The sequence below is a fragment of the Amblyraja radiata genome, chromosome 5, assembly GCF_010909765.2.
Source record: "Amblyraja radiata isolate CabotCenter1 chromosome 5, sAmbRad1.1.pri, whole genome shotgun sequence".
Classification (NCBI taxonomy): Eukaryota; Metazoa; Chordata; class Chondrichthyes; order Rajiformes; family Rajidae; genus Amblyraja; species Amblyraja radiata.
In genome coordinates, this window is record NC_045960.1 from 92,825,672 (window position 1) to 92,844,822 (window position 19,151).

The 19,151-nt window shown below is 43.0% G+C and overlaps 2 protein-coding genes and 1 long non-coding RNA gene across 11 annotated transcripts in view; 2 read left to right on the top strand and 1 right to left on the bottom strand.

Moving 5' to 3' along the window:
- LOC116973567 overlaps positions 1-9,547 on the bottom strand; it is an 18,530-nt gene extending 8,983 nt beyond the window's left edge. The window contains exons 1-2 of the long non-coding RNA XR_004412079.1: positions 9,440-9,547; positions 2,020-2,024 (exon numbers count right to left, since the gene is read on the bottom strand). This is a non-coding gene — a long non-coding RNA (uncharacterized LOC116973567). The remainder of the gene's footprint in view (positions 1-2,019; positions 2,025-9,439) is intronic.
- The window catches only part of gng4 (G protein subunit gamma 4), a 23,189-nt gene extending 11,585 nt beyond the window's left edge, over positions 1-11,604 (top strand). For both annotated transcript variants that reach the window (XM_033021773.1, XM_033021772.1), the window contains exons 3-4: positions 5,554-6,545; positions 6,879-11,604. In XM_033021773.1, the coding sequence (XP_032877664.1) occupies positions 5,554-5,682 (129 nt within the window). In that variant the 3' untranslated portion in view covers positions 5,683-6,545; positions 6,879-11,604. The remainder of the gene's footprint in view (positions 1-5,553; positions 6,546-6,878) is intronic.
- A 1,740-nt stretch (positions 11,605-13,344) lies between these two features.
- Positions 13,345-19,151, top strand: part of b3galnt2 (beta-1,3-N-acetylgalactosaminyltransferase 2) — a 28,123-nt gene continuing 22,316 nt past the window's right edge. For 2 of the 8 annotated variants that reach the window (XM_033021763.1, XM_033021771.1), the window contains exons 1-2: positions 13,347-13,598; positions 17,585-17,702. In XM_033021763.1, the coding sequence (XP_032877654.1) occupies positions 13,490-13,598; positions 17,585-17,702 (227 nt within the window). In that variant the 5' untranslated portion in view covers positions 13,347-13,489. Of the gene's footprint in view, positions 13,599-17,074; positions 17,703-19,151 lie in introns of all 8 variants that reach the window. The other 6 variants (XM_033021764.1, XM_033021765.1, XM_033021768.1 and 3 more) reach the window with 6 other exon arrangements.

Sequence of the window (19,151 nt, forward strand, 5' to 3'; positions counted from 1 at the left end):
TCAGTTTCAATTGGCTAGGTGGACAGCAAGGACCAGAGTTGATCCAGAGATGTTACTTGTAATTTGCTGGAGTTCTGCCTTTCCCAGGAGACAGAGTGACAGAGATGGTGAGCAGTCTCTTGATAGGATGCGTAATGCATTAGAAATATCACATTCACCATCTGGTCTTTGCCTGCCCATCATTTTTCAATATTGTAACTCCAGCCTATTTCCTACTCACCAATACTGGCATCTTTTATGCATCCACTTATTCTCTACCTCACATACCACCACCATCCACCCATTGAAATGTTTCAACTCCCAACCTCCAAAAGACCTCAAAGATTCTCCTCATTCCTCGTGACCCTCTCTACCTCCTCTAACTTCTCCACTGCTTGCTACTCCTCCATATTGCAGTATTTATAGCTGAATTAGAGTCATAGATTCATGGAGAGAAACAGGACATTCCGTCCAGAGAGTCCAAGCTGACCATCAATTTATTAATCTTAAATTAATCCCATTTTATTTTCCCTGTGTTCTCTTGAGCTCCCCCCCCCCAGACCCAGAGTCTACTCCTCACCCACAGAGCAGGGGCAATCTCCAGTGGCCAGTTAACCTACCGACCCTCAAGTCTTTTGGAAGGGAGAGGAAATGAAAACACCCATGGGGAGCCCACGTGCCACAGGTAGAACATGCAAACTCTAAACAGTCAGCACTAGAGATCAGGATTGGACCCAGGATGCTGGAACTGTGAAGCAGTGGATCTACCTGGTGCACCACTGTACCACCTTTATTATTAGCTACAGGATGGTCTGGTTGTCTGGGCTCAGTGTAACATTGATACCGGCAGGTGTTGGACGTATTCTTATAGAGAGTTGTGAATCTGTGGAATTCTCTGCAACAGAAGGCAGTGGAGGCCAATTCACTGGATGTTTTCAAGAACGAGTTATATTTATTTCTTAGGGCTAACGGAATAAAGGGATATTGGGGAAAAAGCAGGAACGGGGTACTGATTTTGGATGATCAGCCATGATCATATTGAATGGCGGTGCTGGCTCGAAGGGCCGAATGGCCTTCTCCTGCACCTATTTTCTATGTTTCTATATCCTCACGTGACTATGTTATGAAGCCTTATTTCCCCTTTTCAACTGGTTATATAATTCACAATCAGGAATGTTCGAAGTGAAATGAGGACAAAACACTTTTTAAATAACCATACAATTTTGCTCTTGGGTGTTAGTTCTTAACAGTGGGTCAAGGAGATGAATCTTTAACCACTGGACATTGCAAAGCGATCCTGAGGGATTGTCAAACCAAAAGGTGGACAGAGACGGAAAGCAAAACTGATAGCTGTGTTAGATACAAAGAGCAGGAGGACCAGTGATTCACAGGGTTCATTCCCTCTCTTGTTTGGATGGTAATGACACAGCATTTAATGATATATTACTCATGATCATATATCCTACATCAGGCTACGGCTCCATGCAGACATTTTAATATAATGGTACACCCACCAGGCAATTGAGCATGGTGAGAAAATAATCTCAATAGCATTTCAGAACGCCTCATTAACCCTGCCCGGCTGTTTAAAAAAGACTAAATAATGAGATTTTAAAGCCAGCTCTTAGCTTTGTAACGTTGAAATTCTCCGAAAAAGGCAGCAAACAAATTAATTAGAGCCTTTCATGCCACCAGAAATCGGCACTGCCCGTGATGCTGCTTTTTATTTGAATTGTGTGACTGTCCCAGGTGCTGGGAGCCTTTGATCTGCTCCCATTAGGAGCTGACAGATTGTTATTATCAGATGACAATGGAACCAGGAATGGGACGGTTGCAAAATAGACGCTTCAAATGTGCAGCACAGAATGCTGCATCCTCTCAGGAAAACAAGGCACCGTGATGGTTTCAGCAAGGTTTCTCTGCTGTCACTGAGGCTTCCAGGATAATTACATAGCACTCTTCGGAATTCACACAGACATTTCATCTGCAATCCTGATCTTCCTAGAGTACAGAGATATGGGCACGGCGTCAGGAAAACACAATCACTAAGCTATACATCATCTGATTTCTTGGTTTTATGGGGCATGACTAATGTGAATGGACAGCCTATCCACCATTTCATGCATCGCTTGGAAGACTAACCTTCTGCATTTTACACTGAGAGTCAGTGGTGTTTTACACCCAGGCATCACCCGGCTACTCAAATTTAAAATGTTACACTGTGTTCAATAAGGAATTTACCCCACCCCCTCTGCAGTCTCCTCCACCCCTACAAGCTTCCATCTCCCTTTAATCTCCTACCTCGTTCCTTCTCTATAACCCCTCCTGCTCTAACCCTCCTCCAGCTCTGCACTCCTCCCTCTCCCTGAAACCTCCTCCAGCTCTGCACTCCTCCATCTGCACAAGCCCCCTCTAGCCCTACACTACCTCTCTCAATAGCCCCTCCAGCCCCTGGACCCTTTCCTCTCAGTAACTCTTTACCCAGCTGTCCCTGTCTCTATAACTCCTTCTGGCCTGATAACCCTCCCTCTCTCTATATTCTCTCTTCCAGCCACCAAACTACCCCTGCTTTGTACCCTTCTCCAACTTTGAACCATCTGTGATCTTAATCTTTACAGACCCAATTTCCTTTGCTCCAATGTTGAAAGGCTTGCCTCAGGCGCCCAAATCATACCTTTTGTAATTGCCTCTCTGAACCTTTCCTCATGCCTTTCTTCCTTCAATGTGCTCTCTGACCTCCTCGTTAAACCTTCTGTTCACCACTCCCAATATCTCCTTGTGAAGTCCAACATCTAATTATTCCCAGTCTGATAGTGTGTGAAATAGTCGTCCATGACCGTGACGTTGCCCCTTCTAGATACTAGAAGGGTCTTTAAATTAAGCATTTTAATGACAAGAAGTGAACAGTCACACTACTGTAGGTTTATTGCTACCCAATAAATCAATTGAATCAATATACACAGGACATAAGGTACAGAATTCTCATTGTGCTTTCAAGGGGAGCCTTTAAGCCAGTGCATGACAGGACCACCATGAGAGGATGGAGTTCTACATTTAGTTTTAAGGAATGTGGGTGGAATTATAGATCATGGGAGTGAGGATATTTTGGTGGTTTTACTTTAGTTTGTGATACAGCGCAGAAACAGGCCCCTCGGCCCACCGAATCCATGCCAACCAGTGTTCTCCACACAATAACAATATCCTACACACACTAGGGACAATTTACAATTTTACCAAACCAATTAGCCGACAAACCTGTACGTCTTTGGAGCATGGGAGGAAATCAGCGCTTCCAGCGAAAACCCATGCAGGTAACGGGGAGAACATAAAATCTCCATACAGACAGCCCCCAGAGTCAGGATCAAACCCGGGTCTCTGGCGCTGTAAGGCAGCAACTCTACCGCTACACCACCAATGTGGTTGTAATCAAAACTTAACTCAAAGTTTGTGATTTACGGAAAAGGAGAAGTAGACGTTGAGTGAAAATGATCATTTAGGGGACTGGCCAATTTTCCAAAACAGATTTGCTTTTAAAAATGCGACAAGAAACACAAAAATAGACACATAAATAGAGCAGTGGAAAGCATTCCAGGATAAAGGTGATGAGTCAGCATGCTCCTCCAAGAAAAAGAGCGGATTGCAGAATCTAGACCATTTGCATTTTAAGTTCCATTAAGGAAAATAAAATGTTTGTTGGTTAACAAGAAAGAAAGCTGGAGAATATCAGATGATCAGTGCATGGTAAAGACATGAGACTACAGATGCTAGAATCTGGAGCAAAGAACAAGCAGCTAGGGAGAGAGGGTTTAGGTTGAAACCTTGCATGAAGTGAATAAAGTGATAAAAGGATTTCATTATGGAGATGTTTTAGAGATTGCATTTGGACAGAGGAATCAAAGACAATGCAAAATAAATGGTAGGATTCACAGATGGGTTGGGGACAAGGGATTCGGGAGCGTGTATCCCGATTTTTAGTTTAGAGATACAGTTTGGAAACAGGCCTCTCAGCAGCTACCAGTGATCACCCTTACACCAGTTCTATCCTACACACAAGGGGCAATTTACAGAAGCCAATACTAAACTACAAACCTGCACGTCTTTGGAATATGGGAGGCAACCGAGCACTCGGGGAAAACCCAGGTGGTCACAGGGAGAATGTACAAACTCCGTACAGACAGCACCCGTAGTCAGGATTGGCCCCAGGCCTCTGGCACCGTTAGGCAGCAACTCTACTGATGTGTCACTGTGCTACTCGAGTAGAAGGTAGTGCGACAATGAAAATGATGATTAAGGGGGATACAGAGTCATACAGTAGCCAAGGCACTGAATATAAGAGCTGGGATTTCATGCTGTAAGTGTGAAAGCCACTTATTAGGCTACAGCTAGAGTGCAGTGTACAGCTTTAGTTTTCTTGGGTAGGCTATGAGACATTTGACAGAGAAGATCTGCGAAGATGTTGCCTGGGGCAGAGAAATAGTTCGGCTGAGATTATTTTGGACTACTAGAGGATACAAAAAAATAACAGATTGAAAAAGTGAATAAGAAGGACAACTTTGTCAGCAAAGAGGCCAATTACTAGAAATCAATACTTGGAGCATAGATTTGTCATAGGCAATAGGATTAGAGGGAAATATCTTTGCTTAATCTAAAACCTGAAAGAAATAAACTACTTGTTTAGAAAGCATTTGAGTGTGTCGCCATGTTGAGAGAACTTGTACTTGTACTCCTAGATCCCTCTGCTTTACCACACTCGCAAGGGCCCTATAGTTCATTGTGAACATCCTGCTCTGGTTGGACTTCCACCAATTAAATCACTATAGGATGTCAATAAACTGGAAAGGGTGCAGAAAATATTACTAGATGTTACCAGATCTGGAAGTTTGTGGTATAAGGGGAGGTACACAGAAATGCAAGAGAAACTCAGCGGGTGCAGCAGCATCTATGGAGCGAAGGAAATGGGCAACGTTTCGGGCCGAAACCCTTCTTCAGACTTAAGGGAAGCCTGGATAGGTTGGCTCTTTTTTTCACCGGATGTTGGGAGGCCGAGGAAGACTATAGAGAGATTTATAAAATCGTGAGGGGGATAAAAAACGTCCTTTCCCCAGGGTATGGGGAGTCTAAAATTAAACGGCATAGGTTTGTAGTAAGAGGGTAAAGATTTAAAAGGGATCTGAGAAGCAACTTTTACTACTTCTATTGGAGGACCAAGAAACCAAGAGCAACTGGTAGTGCTGTGTATCATTATGACATTTAATAGATAGTTGGGTAGGTACATGAATAGTAACGGTTTGGAGGGATATAGGCCAGGCACAGGCAAGTGGGACCAGCTCGGTTAGGCAACTTGATCAGAAAGGATGAATTGGACTGAAGGGCCTGTTTCCATGCTATGTGGCTTCATCACTAAAAGTTACAATGGAACATGAGCCAAGTTTATATTTGTGTTCTTTTTAATTTAACCCTAGTTTTGGTATCACAAGTGGGCTATATTAACGGGTAACTTGTTTTTTCTCCCCAGGAATACATCAGGCAGGTAAAATTGAACCTAATGGTTGATTTTTCTTTGGCCCGCTGTAGGTGTCAAAGGCGTCAGCTGATCTGATGGCTTACTGCGATGCTCACCTCAGGGATGACCCACTCATCGCCCCACTGCCTGCCTCAGAGAACCCCTTCAGGGAGAAGAAGTTTTTCTGTATCATCCTCTGACAAGGTGCAACTAAGTGGGCAGTGAGGTGGGATATACTGTGTCCAAACAGAGGAACTGTAGATGTTGGGAGTGTCACTTGTGCATGCTGTGATTATTGCACCTATTCTAGAGGAATAAACTTACTAAGTGTTTTGTGTTAATCATTATTTTGATGGCACAGTGTCGTGTCAGTTCAGAAAAGTTTTTTTTTAAAGAATTTAGATGAATTTTTCTAACTGGACCCTTGTGTTTTGTATATTAAATATAAAATCTTAAAGCACAATCCATTTGGTGGTGACAGGGAAGAGTGGCTTTGGGGAGAAGACAAGTATAGCCATTCTATTTTTGATGATTGTACATAGTGAAGGTAGACTGAATTTACCCAATCTCAACAGTATTGAAGTTCCATGTAAAGGGACATATCAAGAAATGTTTACCGTGAAACCAACTATGATGCAGGAACAAAAATTACTTGTTTTTATAGGAAATTATATTTTGCTCTCCGAAAACAAATCTAATATCCTAATTTATCTGGCCATAACTTTGAAATGCTTCCTTATCTAAAAATATTGCCACGTTAAATACATGAATCAATGTATATTCCATTGGTTGGAGCTTGAATTTGTGTCCAGAATCCCAGCTGTATTTAACAAGCAATTTCCAAAATGGAAACTGGTATACAGGTGTTATGCTCTTTGTGAGGTCCTTGTACTCTTCATCACATTCTGATGACATCCTCCCATCCTTTTTCCACTCTGTGCTCTTCACCTCAATAACTGCATGTGGTAACAGATTTCACATCTCAGATTAAACAACGGAAGAAGAGGGAACTCCCTGCTGGATTTGTTAGTCACTGTATTTTATTAATGATACTTAAGGGCCTGTCCCACAAGCATGCGACTCCATGCGGCAAGTGCGACCTAAAGGGCCGGTCCCACCAGCATGCGACTCCATGCAGCAAGCGCGACCTAACGTGGTCGCTTGAGCCGTATGGCCTCGCGGGGCCAGTCCCACTTCGATCGCCGGAGTTGTGCGGAGCTGGTCCCGACATCGCGCGGGGCTCCGAAAAACTGACCGTCTCGACGCCGTGTCACTCACTCGACCTCCGCGCGGCTCCTGCTTCTGGTTTGGTCGCGCTTGCCGCATGCTGGTGGGATCGGCCCTTTAGGTCGCGCTTGCCGCATGGAGTCGCATGCTCGTGGGACAGGACCTTTAGTTTTGGTGTCCATTGACAGTGGAAACATCTTCCATAATCTAAAATATCATGCACCAGGTCCACTTCTTTTTTCCAAAAACACAGGCCTTTCTTTGGGCTTAAAGAAACTGCATACTTGAAGAACGTCAGCAGAAATCTGAACCGGGGAACAACCTTGGGCATGGTTTCTTGCCGAATGGGATGTGGCCTCACTATTCAGTCAGGATTACTGATGAGTTTTGAATATTCCATGGTAGCAGAGTGAAGCAAAATTGCGATCACCCTCCTTTACTTCAGATAAGTGATTTTTGGTGATTTCTGCCCAAAGCTTTTTAAAGTATGGCATGTAAGACATGAGTCTGAGCCTTGTGAAATGGAAATGAGAGAAACTTGAAATCGGGAATGCTGAAATCAAAACTCAAGTATCTTAGCCATCAATCATAAAATGTATCTCCATTAGTTATTTAACATGAAATACAATAAGGATAATTTAATATAAATGTGAGTCAGTGTTGACCAGTTCATTATGGGATTCTTTGTAGTTGGGATGCTGTCACTTCATGATCGCTCAATCATAGAGAAAGTTTTCTCCACTGCTGGGTGGGGTGCAAAGAATCAAAAATGTACCGAACATATTTTCAAATAAAGTATCCATTGGACTTTTTTGTACATTGTTGTGGACATTGCTGGTATCTGTAATATTTCCTGAACTAAGGAGACATTATAGAGTTAACCACAATGATGCATAGAATGTTTGAGAGTGCAGCGTTGCAAAATTTTGTTAAAAATGTAGTGCTGAAGCAGATTCTGGTCTTTACCTCAATACAAGAAGGTTGTTTATTCTTTCAAAGGTGAACAGAGATATTACTGTGTTGATCCTTGATGTCAGGATAAATACGAAGACAAAAGCAAAGAACGACATTCATCGAGGAAAATATTTGCTTTATCTTATTCCCTAACTAGATCGTGGATGAGTAAGAACAGATAAGTAACCAAAGGTTTTAAAATGAGTCATGGATGAATTAAAATGTTTGGACAGAGGAGGGAATTCAGAGCTTAGAAACTACAGGGCTCTGGAGAGCTGACTTAGAACAAGAATTCAGGAGGTATTGGTTTACACGGAAGATGAGTATCAGCTGGAGTCAAACTGCTGGTCAGCTAAGGAACAACTGGATGCTTCAAAGAGAGGATAGACAGGCTGGTATTCTGCAAGCAGAAGTGTAATAGCCCATGAGACTGCTTTCAACAAAAATGATCTTGTGATGTTGGTTGCATCTAAAATTAATAGGAATACATCAAACATATGATAATAAAATGTACAATTTTGTGTTCAGCACAATTGCACTGTAAATCTGAATGTCAAATATAAATTGATTAAAAATTAATTCCAGTGTTTAGCTTTTGATGTGTCACTCAATAAGCCTCACATTACAGAAAGTCAATCAACATTTGGCTTCCTCTTCCTTTGATATTTTTCCATTTTGTTTTACCCTGTTTCAACTATTGAGATGCTTTTTGAAAATGTACTTAAAGGGGAAATGTAGTTTGCCAAGTCATCACCTGCTTTGAGAATAATGAAGAGGCAGATGCTGACAATTCATTGTTTTTTTGTGGTCATGTCATGTTGCATTGTTGTTCATGTTCAAAACTAGAGGCAGACTTGGAACAAGCATCGCTGTGCAAAAATTGAAAAAATAAAATGTCAATAAATGGTTGCCAACTTTATAGGATTGTTCTGCAACCTCTCTGATTTAAAGTTTAATCTCCTCATCAGTGCCAGTGAGCTATATCCAAGAAAAAAATCACCACAGTCCATTGAGAAAACCTGCTTCCATTATTTTCATTAAAAAAAAACATCTCTGAAGGTATTAGAGATGGGAGGGGTTAGACTGTTTGAATGGACTGGAGAGTTGAAAGCAAATGTTCTGCGATGAATCTTTCAGGAACAATCCAACCAGAGTTGGTGATGTGTGGTAATGAGAGCCTTGAAATATGTCTGTTAATGATTGAGGGGGGGAAATCTATTGCCGTAATGTTTTTTTTAATTGTGAAGAAAACAATAGATGTAATGACTCACTGGATGGGGAGGATGTCCTGAGTTCATTGCCCATCACCCCACATCAAGGATTTTTGTTCACAAGATAATTTGGCCGTGTTCATTCATCTCTACCCCACTGAACCATCTGGTTAATTAATAAATGATTCCATGACTTTCTCATCCAGTAGTCTGCACGTCCTGAGCTGCGCATGCAGAATTATTTTTACAGATTTATCTTAAAATTACTAGTCGGAACAGCCATCCTTTTTCCTACTTCAATGGTTTAATTTGTGCTTTCCATTCCCTAAACCATTATGTATTTCTGTACCAGCTCATCACTTGGACACCTTTTTTCCATGCTGAATGACACACATTTCTCTGGTGTTTTCTTGTTTCTCAGATGCCACCAGAGATTGGGTATCTGGCCCTGACACCTGGTATCTGGCACAGCATGAAGTCTTTGAATTTCTCATTGATGATCAATATACATGGTACCACCAATAAGGTCTGTCTAGGAGTATGCTACTCTTTCAGAAATGAAGACTCCATAAAATCCACATGTATGAGAAGTGACTGAGACAATCTTAAAATTGCAAATTTCTGTCTTAACATTTTAAAACGTGATTATTTTTAAGCATGTGTTAAAACACACTTTAAACTCTTGCTTTAATGTGTTGGAGCTACTTCATACCCTGGTACATTCAAACCCCAATTTTGAAATCTGTTTTAACACTAAAAAATCTCATGTTCACTATATTTCTAATGATGTCAGCCTCATTTTTTTTTAATATAGAACATTTCTCATGAGAAGCACATTTGCTTTCTGTGGCCAATTTTCTCACCCTTCTTAAGGATGACACCCTCGCAAAGATATGGTAGCTGTCTAGCAAATTGCTCTTTGTGACAAGCTGGTAGTGAGTGCCAATGAATCATTCAACCAAATTTTACATTAACATTTACACAACTTCCACAGCAGAGCGTACTTTTGGTAGGAGTATGGTTATTGGAGTTCTTGATAGGATCAAAGAATGATTACACGAGTGAAGGTAAAGCTGATTTTGCTATATGTAACCCTGGAGCACTGGAGATGATTATGGTATTCGAAAGGCTAGGCGGCGGAAAGACATCAACCACGAGCCCTTTCTCTGATAAGTAAATATTTGTTATCGGTTTATTATGACGCGTACCAAGATACAGTGAAAAGCTTTTGTTTGTATGCTATCCATATTGTAATATTCCTGGCTGACAATCTGTTGCCTATTTTGTGATACTACCCCATAACTAGTGACTGCTTGGTGTGAAACTCGCCACATTGACTCTCGAGGCAGTGATAAACTGCGTGTTGGTACTTTATCTTCTGCCAGGGAACTTTGTATTGAATGGGTTTCAATATTCACAGTTCTAGTAATGTAATCCAAATAATCTCCAAACCATTCAGGGAAGGCCATAGGTCACCTGCAACTCTCCAGCCAAATTAGCAGCAGCCATTCCAAGTTGAATACGTTGGGATACCACCTCAATAATTTGGAGTTTTAAATTCTTTGAAACAGCATTTGGGGCACTAAGCCTTTGAAGTGTGCCTCCTTCTTGCATCTTGTAAACTTGTTTCAAATGCCATTTCCCCAACACCGGCTGTCATTGAGTTACTTTTATCAGCTGCTGCCTTGAACCCATGGAGTCCTTGTGGTAAATGTGTTCAGGAAAAATTGTGGTCCACGGTATTTAGGCATTTCACCCGGTAGCAATGAAAGAAAGGAGAATGTGCATTCAGTGAGTTGGAAGAGACTTGGAGGTCACGTTTCCAATTTTCCACTATCCTAGTCAGATTAGAAAGTGGTGGCCACAGTTTTGGGAGGTTCTGGCAAAGATTGTTATTTTATCACTGGTAGATAAAACAGTGCAGTAGCAACAGAGGGAGTTGTGTAGGAAGGAACTGCAGATGCTGGTTTACACCAAAAATAGACATAAAATGCTGGAGTAACTCAGCGGAACAGGCAGCATGACACAAAATGCTGGAGTAAGGGTTTCGACCCGAAACGTCACAAATTCTATCCATAGATGCTGCCTGTCCCACTGAGTTACTCCAGCATTTTGTATCTATAATAGAGGGAGTTGATGTGGGATGGACAGAATTGAGTCCTTGTGGTTAAGAAGAGCGCAATCCCAAGTCACAATGTGGGTGTTTACACAGGAAATTTAAGGTAACCAAAATACCCCAAAGTAATTTGCTGCAAGGAGATAAGAAAAAAAACCTGACATTGGGATAAAACAAATTTACCATGATTTGTGGTGGTGCATGCATTTCTGTGAGAAATGTGCCAAGTCTGCTTCCCTTTGTTTATTTTGATAACTTTGTGAAGAGCACTGATATATTAAAGTACATTCCCGGGATAAAGGTGAAACTTTGTAAATTCTGGTATCACTCTTCCTGGGAGGAATGCACAGACTTCTAACTTTTAATGGTTGTCCAATATGCTGCACTTACATTGGGTGCAGATGAAACGCACTGTTGTAAGATAAACATTGTATTTAGCCTCAACATGTTAGTTTTACATTGCACTCTGAGAAAATATATTAGAAATATCAGGTGCAAACCTTAGTTTGTTACATCATGACTCAGATGAGCAAATTGGTTGGTGCTTTTGTTTATTTCCTGTTTGGTGATTAGTAAAGATTATGAAATTATTAAAGAGATATTCAGTTGTCACACATTTTGTTGTTTATTTCTTTCTTCGTTAAGGGAACATTCATAAAGCTCCTTTCCCAACCTCAGAACACCTCAATGCAATTTACAGCTGATTAAATACTTTTACTGTTGGGACTAAGTTGTGTCTGACCCAAGCTCACTGTAACCTGACCACTTGCATCAGGGTCAGATAGGGTGGCATGTACAATTTGATGAAAGAACCAAGTTTGGATCAGGCTACACAGTGCTGACCCAACTCAGTATTTTATAGGTCAGGATCAATATTTGTTATTTGATCTTCAAACATTTTTGAAACTAATTCAAACTTGTTTGAAACTAATATTTATAGCATTTGTCATGTATGTAAGAATTACAAACATGGGTCAGTTTTTAATTTTATCCCAGAGCAGAAACACAGCAGCCAGTACGCATGCAACAAGGTCTTCAGGGTCTGGGTTACACCTTTGGGCTTCTGAAATAGGACATGAGCACAGGATTTCCTGATTCTGGGATTCACTTTGGGTTATTTTAGAAAGGATCTATACTTTTAGATTTCTACATTCAAAATCAGGGGAGCCTGATCCTAACCTGCTAAAACAGCCAATGTCTTCACACGCAACTACACGCTCAGAACTAAAAACACAGCAAGTCAAGCAAGTGAAAATACTCAGCAAGTCAAGCAATATATATGGAGAGAAAGACTGTTAAAATTCCAGGCCAATTACCTTGTGTTGAAGTACCAAATAGGTGGGGATGAAGTGAAATAGAGGACAGGTTTGGGACAGAGAACTATTGGAGAACAAGGACAAGAGTATGACACAAAGTGCTGCAGCAACTCAGTGCCCTCAACATCTCTGGAGAACATGGATAGGTGACATTTCAGGTCGGGATCTTTCTTCAGACTAGTCCTGAAACATAATCTATCCACTCCCTACAAATTAGGGCCAATTAGCCTCAGTAGAAATGGCCCTAATGTATAGAAATTGGGATTGCATAGAACTAATGTGAATGGGTGAATAATGGTTGGCGTGGGCTGAAGAGCTTGTTCGCATGCTGCAGATAGATACAAAATGCTGATGTAACTCATTGGGTCGGACAGCATCTCTGGACAAAACAATAGGTGATGTTTCAGGTCGGAACCTTCCTTCAGAATGTCTGGTAGGGTTCTGACCCAAAATGTCGTCTTCTTTTTCTCCAGACATGCTGTCTGACCCAGAGCCACAACAGCATTTTGTGTCTGTTTTCAGTATAAACCAGCATGTGCAGTTCCTTCCTACACTATTTGCGTGCTGTATCTCTAAATTAAGTGTAAAACAAGGCAGCAATCTTGTCCATGAAAGGAGCAGAGCACTTCCCAAGTTCATTTCTACAAGAGTGTTGTGAATTCAATAGTAATCAAAAAAATAATCAGGAGTTGGAAACTCTTAAATCAAATCAGAGAAGGCTCTCATTTTTCAGGTGTTTAAGAAGGGTTAAGAGTCTGAAGAAGGGTTTCGGCCCGAAACGTTGCCTATTTCCTTCGCTCCATAGATGCTGCTGCACCCGCTGAGTTTCTCCAGCTTTTTTGTGTACCTTCTAATTTTTCAGGTCTGTAGGAATTTTTCATCTCGATAACACCCCAATTATAAACATATTCTTAGTACTGTTGAAAGACTATCCATGTGAAATGTCCAGTTTCCTTGTCCACCAGCTGCTTATAATTCAGATTACCAGCACCTGCTGCACCTTGTGAGCACACCTGAAACTACAACTCCCAGAGGGCTCCGCGCCGCCCTCCCGCGTCTGCGCACAACCTGCGGAGGGGAAGCTCGGCCTCCCCAAGAGCGGTAAAAGAAAGTGTCGATTGGCGCCGGGCGCCCATCAGCTGGCAGGCGATACGCGTGGGTAGCGGGGCTTCCATGGTAATCAATGCGGAGCGCAGCTGTGCTGGCGGCGGCCTGCTTCTGCATCCTCGCCGTTACCGTACATTTCGGGCTCCGGCTCGGCTGCCGGCGCGGCCGCCTCGCGCCGCTCCCAGGTAATGGCGGTTTAACGGCCGAGCTTCCGCGCGGCGGCGGGGACGCGCTGTGACGTCACCGCGAGTGAGCGGGCGCGCGCCGCGATCATAGATTCAGTTGAGTTTATTGTCACGTGTACCGAGGTACAGTGAACAAGCTTTTAGCAACATAGACAATAGGCGCAGGAGTAGGTCATTCGGCCCTTCAAGCCTGCACCACCATTCAATATGATCATGGCTGATCATCCAAATCAGTATCCTGTACCTGCCTTCTCTCCATACCCCCTGATCCCTTTAGCCACAAGGGCCACATCTAACTCCCTCTTAAATATAGCCAATGAACTGGCCTCGACTACCCTCTGTGGCAGGGAGTTCCAGAGATTCACCACTCTCTGTGTGAAAAAAGTTCTTCTCATCTCGGTTTTAAAGGATTTCCCCCTTATCCTTAAGCTGTGACCCCTTGTCCTGGACTTCCCCAACATCGGGAACAATCTTCCTGCATCTAGCCTGTCCAACCCCTTAAGAAGTTTTTACAAGATCCCCCCTCAATCTTCTAAATTCTAGCGAGTCAATCCAGTCTTTCTTCATATGAAAGTCCTGCCATCCCAGGTGAACCTTCTCTGTACTCCCTCTATGGCAAGAATGTCTTTCCTCAGATTAGGAGCAAGAATATCTTTCCTCAGATTAGGTGTGTTAGGTTCCTCAGATTTTGTGTGTTAGCCAGTCAGCAGAAAGACATTACATGACTACAATCAATCCATTTACAGTTTATAGATACATTATAAGGGGATAACGTTTAGTGCAAGTTAAAGCCAGTCCTGTCAAGGATAGTCTGGGATTCACCAAAGAGGCGGATAGTAGTTCAGCACTGCTTTGTGGCTGCGGTTGGATGATTCAGTTGCCTGATAACAGCTGGGAAGAAACTGTCCCTGAATCTGGTGGTGTGCGTTTTCACACTTCTGTACCTTTCGCCTGATGGGAGAGGGGAGAAGAAGGTGTGGTCAGGGTGCAACTTGTTCTTGATTATGCTGCTGGCCTTGCCGTGGCAGCATGATGTATAAATGGAGTCAATAGAAGGGAGGTTGGTTTGTGTGATGGCCTAGGCTGCGTCCACATTTGCTGCAATTTCGTACGGTCCTGGATGGAGCTGTTCCCAAACCAAGCTGTGATGCATCCTGATAATAGATGCAAAATGCTGAAGTAGGACAGGCAGCATCTCTGGAGAGAAGGAATGGGTTGAGACTTGAGACCCTTCTTCAGACTGATCAAATGCTTTCTATGGTGCATCTGTGGAAGTTAGTGAGAGTTGTAGGGACATGTTAAACTTCCAAAGCCTTCTAAGGAAGTCAAGGTGTTGGTATGCCTTCTTGGTCGTTGCTTCAATATGGGTGATCCAGGAGAAGTTGTTGGTGATATTGACTCAAAGGCATAAAATGCTAGAGGAATTCAGCAGGACAGGCAGCATCTCTGGATAGAAGGAATGGGTGATGGTCTTGGTGCTTAAATGGCTTTAGGTACAGGTTTATGATTGACCCTTGTACCAAAATACATGTGCTTCCATGGTCCTGTTGCTTCAATTACTTTAAGTTCAGGTTTATTATTGACACCTGTACCGAAGTACAGTGAACAGCTTTGTTTTTGCATGCTATCCAAACAGCTCAGAGGGTGGCATGGTGACGCAGCAGTGGAGTTGCTGCCTTACAGCGCCGAGACCTGGGTTCGATCCTGACTACTGGTGCTGTCTGTATGGAGTTTGTACATTCTCCCCGCAACCATGTGGGTTTTTATAAGTTCTTGGAACAGAATTAGGCCATTCGGCCCATCACGTCTACTTCGCCATTCAATCATGGCTGATCTATCTCTCTTAACCCCATTCTCCTGCCTTCTTCCTATATCCCCTGACATCTGTACTAATGTGGGCAGCCACGGTGGTGCAGCGGTAGTGTTGCTGCCTTCCAAGGTTGCTGCAAGCGCTGGAGACCCGGGTTCGATCCCGACTACGGGTGCTTTCTCTCCGTGACCGTGTGGGTTTTCTCCGAGATCTTTTGTTTCCTCCCACACTGCAAAGAAGTATAAGTAGGTAAGTTAATTGGCTTGGTATATGTGTAAATTGTCCCTCGTGTGTGCAGGATAGTGTTAATGTGCGAGGATTGCTGGTCAGTGCAGACTCAGTGGGCCGAATGGCCTATTTCCGCGCTGTATCTCGAAACTAAACTAGTTTAGAATCTTTTTATTTCTATCTATGCCTTAAAAATATCCATTGAATTGGCCTCTACAACCTTCGGGGGGACCACCTGGATTTTCCCCGGGTGCTAGGGTTTCCTCCCGCACCTCAAAGACGTGCAGCTTTGTAGTTTAGTTGGCTTAAGTAAAATTGGAAATTGTCCCTAGTGTGTCCCTAGAGTTAGTGCACAGGGTGATCACTGGTTGGTGCGGACTCAGTGGGCCGAAGGAATAGTTACTCAAGCCGGGTGTTGAGCAGCCAGGTTATTGTCTCTGCGTCAATGTCTGCCAGGCCCTGAGCTCCATTTGGTGGGTGGAAGAGTGGGCACCCAGAGATGGCATGGTTGGCTGTCTGTTGTTCTGCTCCGCATTCAAAGGCTGGGCTCTGGCGGAGTCCCCATCTCCACATGCTGGCCTTGAAACGCCCAACTCCAGTACGAAGAATGTTGAGTTTCACCCATGCTCCTCTGGGGAGGTCAGACCCTGGACAGTTTTTATCTGGTGAAGAGACGTAGCTGTGTAATGGAGATGAGGTTGCCTTCCACTCCTGTGACCACTTGGTGGCTATCCAGTGTACTTTTGCCTCAGTTGGTTGGATGGAAGCTAGGAGTTGTTTTCCATGTGGAACAAAGGGGTGACGGGACATCAGTCGGGGTGGCCTCTGCTCTCTGCTGATAGCCTGATGGAGGAGGTGATCTGGGTCCATAGCACGACGAGATAGTGCCAGAGTTGTTGCTTGCCTTCGGATCCCTGCAGGCGGACTGCCTGCAAGTATAGGGAGCTGCTCGACTGGAATAGATTGAAGGCACCCAGTGATGGTTCGCAAGGTGCTGTTCAGGCTCGTGACTACCAGGCTGGTATGTCTGCTTCTACTCCATATGGGTGCTCAGGTACTCAGCTGGGGCATACACAAGAGCTAAGGCAGAGGTGCGAAGAGTTGATGGACTGGTTCCCCAACTTGTTCCTGCCAGGCGTCGGATGAGGCCACTACGTGCCATGACCTTGTCGTGGAGACCAGCCAGGTGTTGACGAAATGTAAGCGACCTGTCCAGCTTTACACCGAGGTAAGTGGGTGTTTGTTGGAAGTCCAAGCGCATATTGTTAACAAAGACAGTTATCTCTCGCTTAGCTTCCTTGTTGCTTAGATGAAATGCTGTTGACACTGTTTTGTCTTCGCTCAGCTTTAGACGCCACTGTCGTAGGTATACTGCCAAAGTCCCCATGTCATGACTCAAGGAGCATTCGATTGTCTTCCACTCTTTATGTCTCATCAGGATGGCTAGATCGTCGGCATACCCATATTTTCCAGCGATGGTCTCTGGCAGGTCATAGGTGTACACGTTGAAAAGCAACGGAGTCAAGATGGATCAAGTACAATAAGAAGAAAGAAGGGGAAGATACAGAAAGCAGAATATAATTCTCAGCTTTGTAGTATATTAGTTCCAGAGACAAAATGCAATTTCCTCAAAGGGAGAGAGGTGAATCAGATAGTACCCTAGGATTTCAACCACTGTTGTTAGGATGCTGCATTTTCACTGGTAGGACTAGGGCTCCAAGGTCATGTGCCACGCACCAGCTCTCGGACATCTCCCCATACCTATCACTTGTACATAACACCAAGGATGAACATCAGGCCACCATTTCCTCATCACCTCTGGCGATCTCCCCTTCACGGCTTCCAAGCTTATAGTTTCCCCAAACTGTACTGCCTGTTTCTATCTCCTTTCCAAAATCCACAAATAGGACTACCCTGACAGATCCATTGCTTCTGCCTGCTCCTACAGGGTGGACAACAGACCCGTATGATCTTGTGATTGGGATATTATCAGCTCGTCACCATCATGACCTACGGAGTGCCCTACGGAAGACCTGGCTGGGGCATGTTCCACAACTCAACCAGCGGTGAGTGCATTTCCCCAAACACAGTGTTTCTCTTCAATGCTTTTGGCTTATGAAGAGTTTTTACAACTAAAATCACCTTAGAACAGTAAATAATAATGGGTGAATTAAAAAATTTCTGCCATTATTCATGGAATGGCTGAAGTTAGATTGTATTGCCTATCTCTAATATCCCTTGGGAAAGCTGTGGTGAACTACCTTCATAAATCACTGTAGTTCTTGAGGTGTGGGTATTTCCACAAAGCTGTTAGGGAGAGAGTTCCAGGATTTTGACTGAGTGATAGTGATGATCTGTCCATACCAATATTTCATCCTTTTAAATCCATGCTCCCAGTTGTTGAATCATCAGGGACTTTTTCAGTCTGAAGAAGGGTCTTGACTCATAAAGTCACCTGTCCACGTTTGCTGGAGATGCTGCCTGACCTGCAGTTATTCTAGCACTTTGAATCTTTTTTTGTAAACCAGCATCTGCAGTCACTTGTATAAGCTAAACAATGCAAAACGTCCCTGGAATCATTGCAGGACGTTTCTGCACCTCCTCAAGAACATTTGCATCCTTCCTAACATATGGGGTATATAATTGGACAAATTACTCCAGCTGCAGTTTATCCAGTGTTAAAGATTTGACATCATTCCTGTGCTTTTGTGCTCTGTCTATATTTGTGAATCGCAGGATCCCATTGGCTTGACTATCTTCTTTGTCTGCAAGTCTGTCATTATCAATGATTCATATAGATGCAATATAGAACAGTTTCTGTTCATGAACACCCTCTAGAACAGTGTGTCAACTACCTTGTCCATCCTTATTTTTTTGTCAAAATGCATCACTGCACACTTCTCCATTTTAAATTGCTGTCAGTTTAATCTGCCAACATATTTACACCATAACTTCCTCCTTATTGTTTACCATGTCCACGTATAGGTTTCCATAATGCTGATTGGATATAAGGCGACTGATGAATTAAGGAGTGCTATTTATATTACATGGGCAGAATTATAACGCAATTTTGATTGGGAACTGGAAAACTATTTAAAAGTTACTATGGAAATTGACAATAGAAAAAAATGTTGTATTAGGAAAAACACATTCTAGAAGCACAAACTGCTTCTATATAACCTCAGTGATCAGACACTGTCATCTCTTAAGAACATAGTTTCACAGCAGAGGCCGTGGAAATTGACAAACAAACGCGTCTGTCAACGCTTGTGCCATGATATTCTATTAAACAATGCAATATACATCCTTTAGTATTTTTTTGCTGGCAGTAGCAAACAAAACATTGTTATCAGAAAGACCATTATTTTTTTAAATATTAGAAATAGCACACAGTACCGCACAGAAACCGACCCTTTGGCCCATAATGTCTATACTAAACATGATGACAAGACTATCTCTTATCTACCTGCGCATATCCATATCACTCCATTCCCTGCATATATGTGCCTATCCAA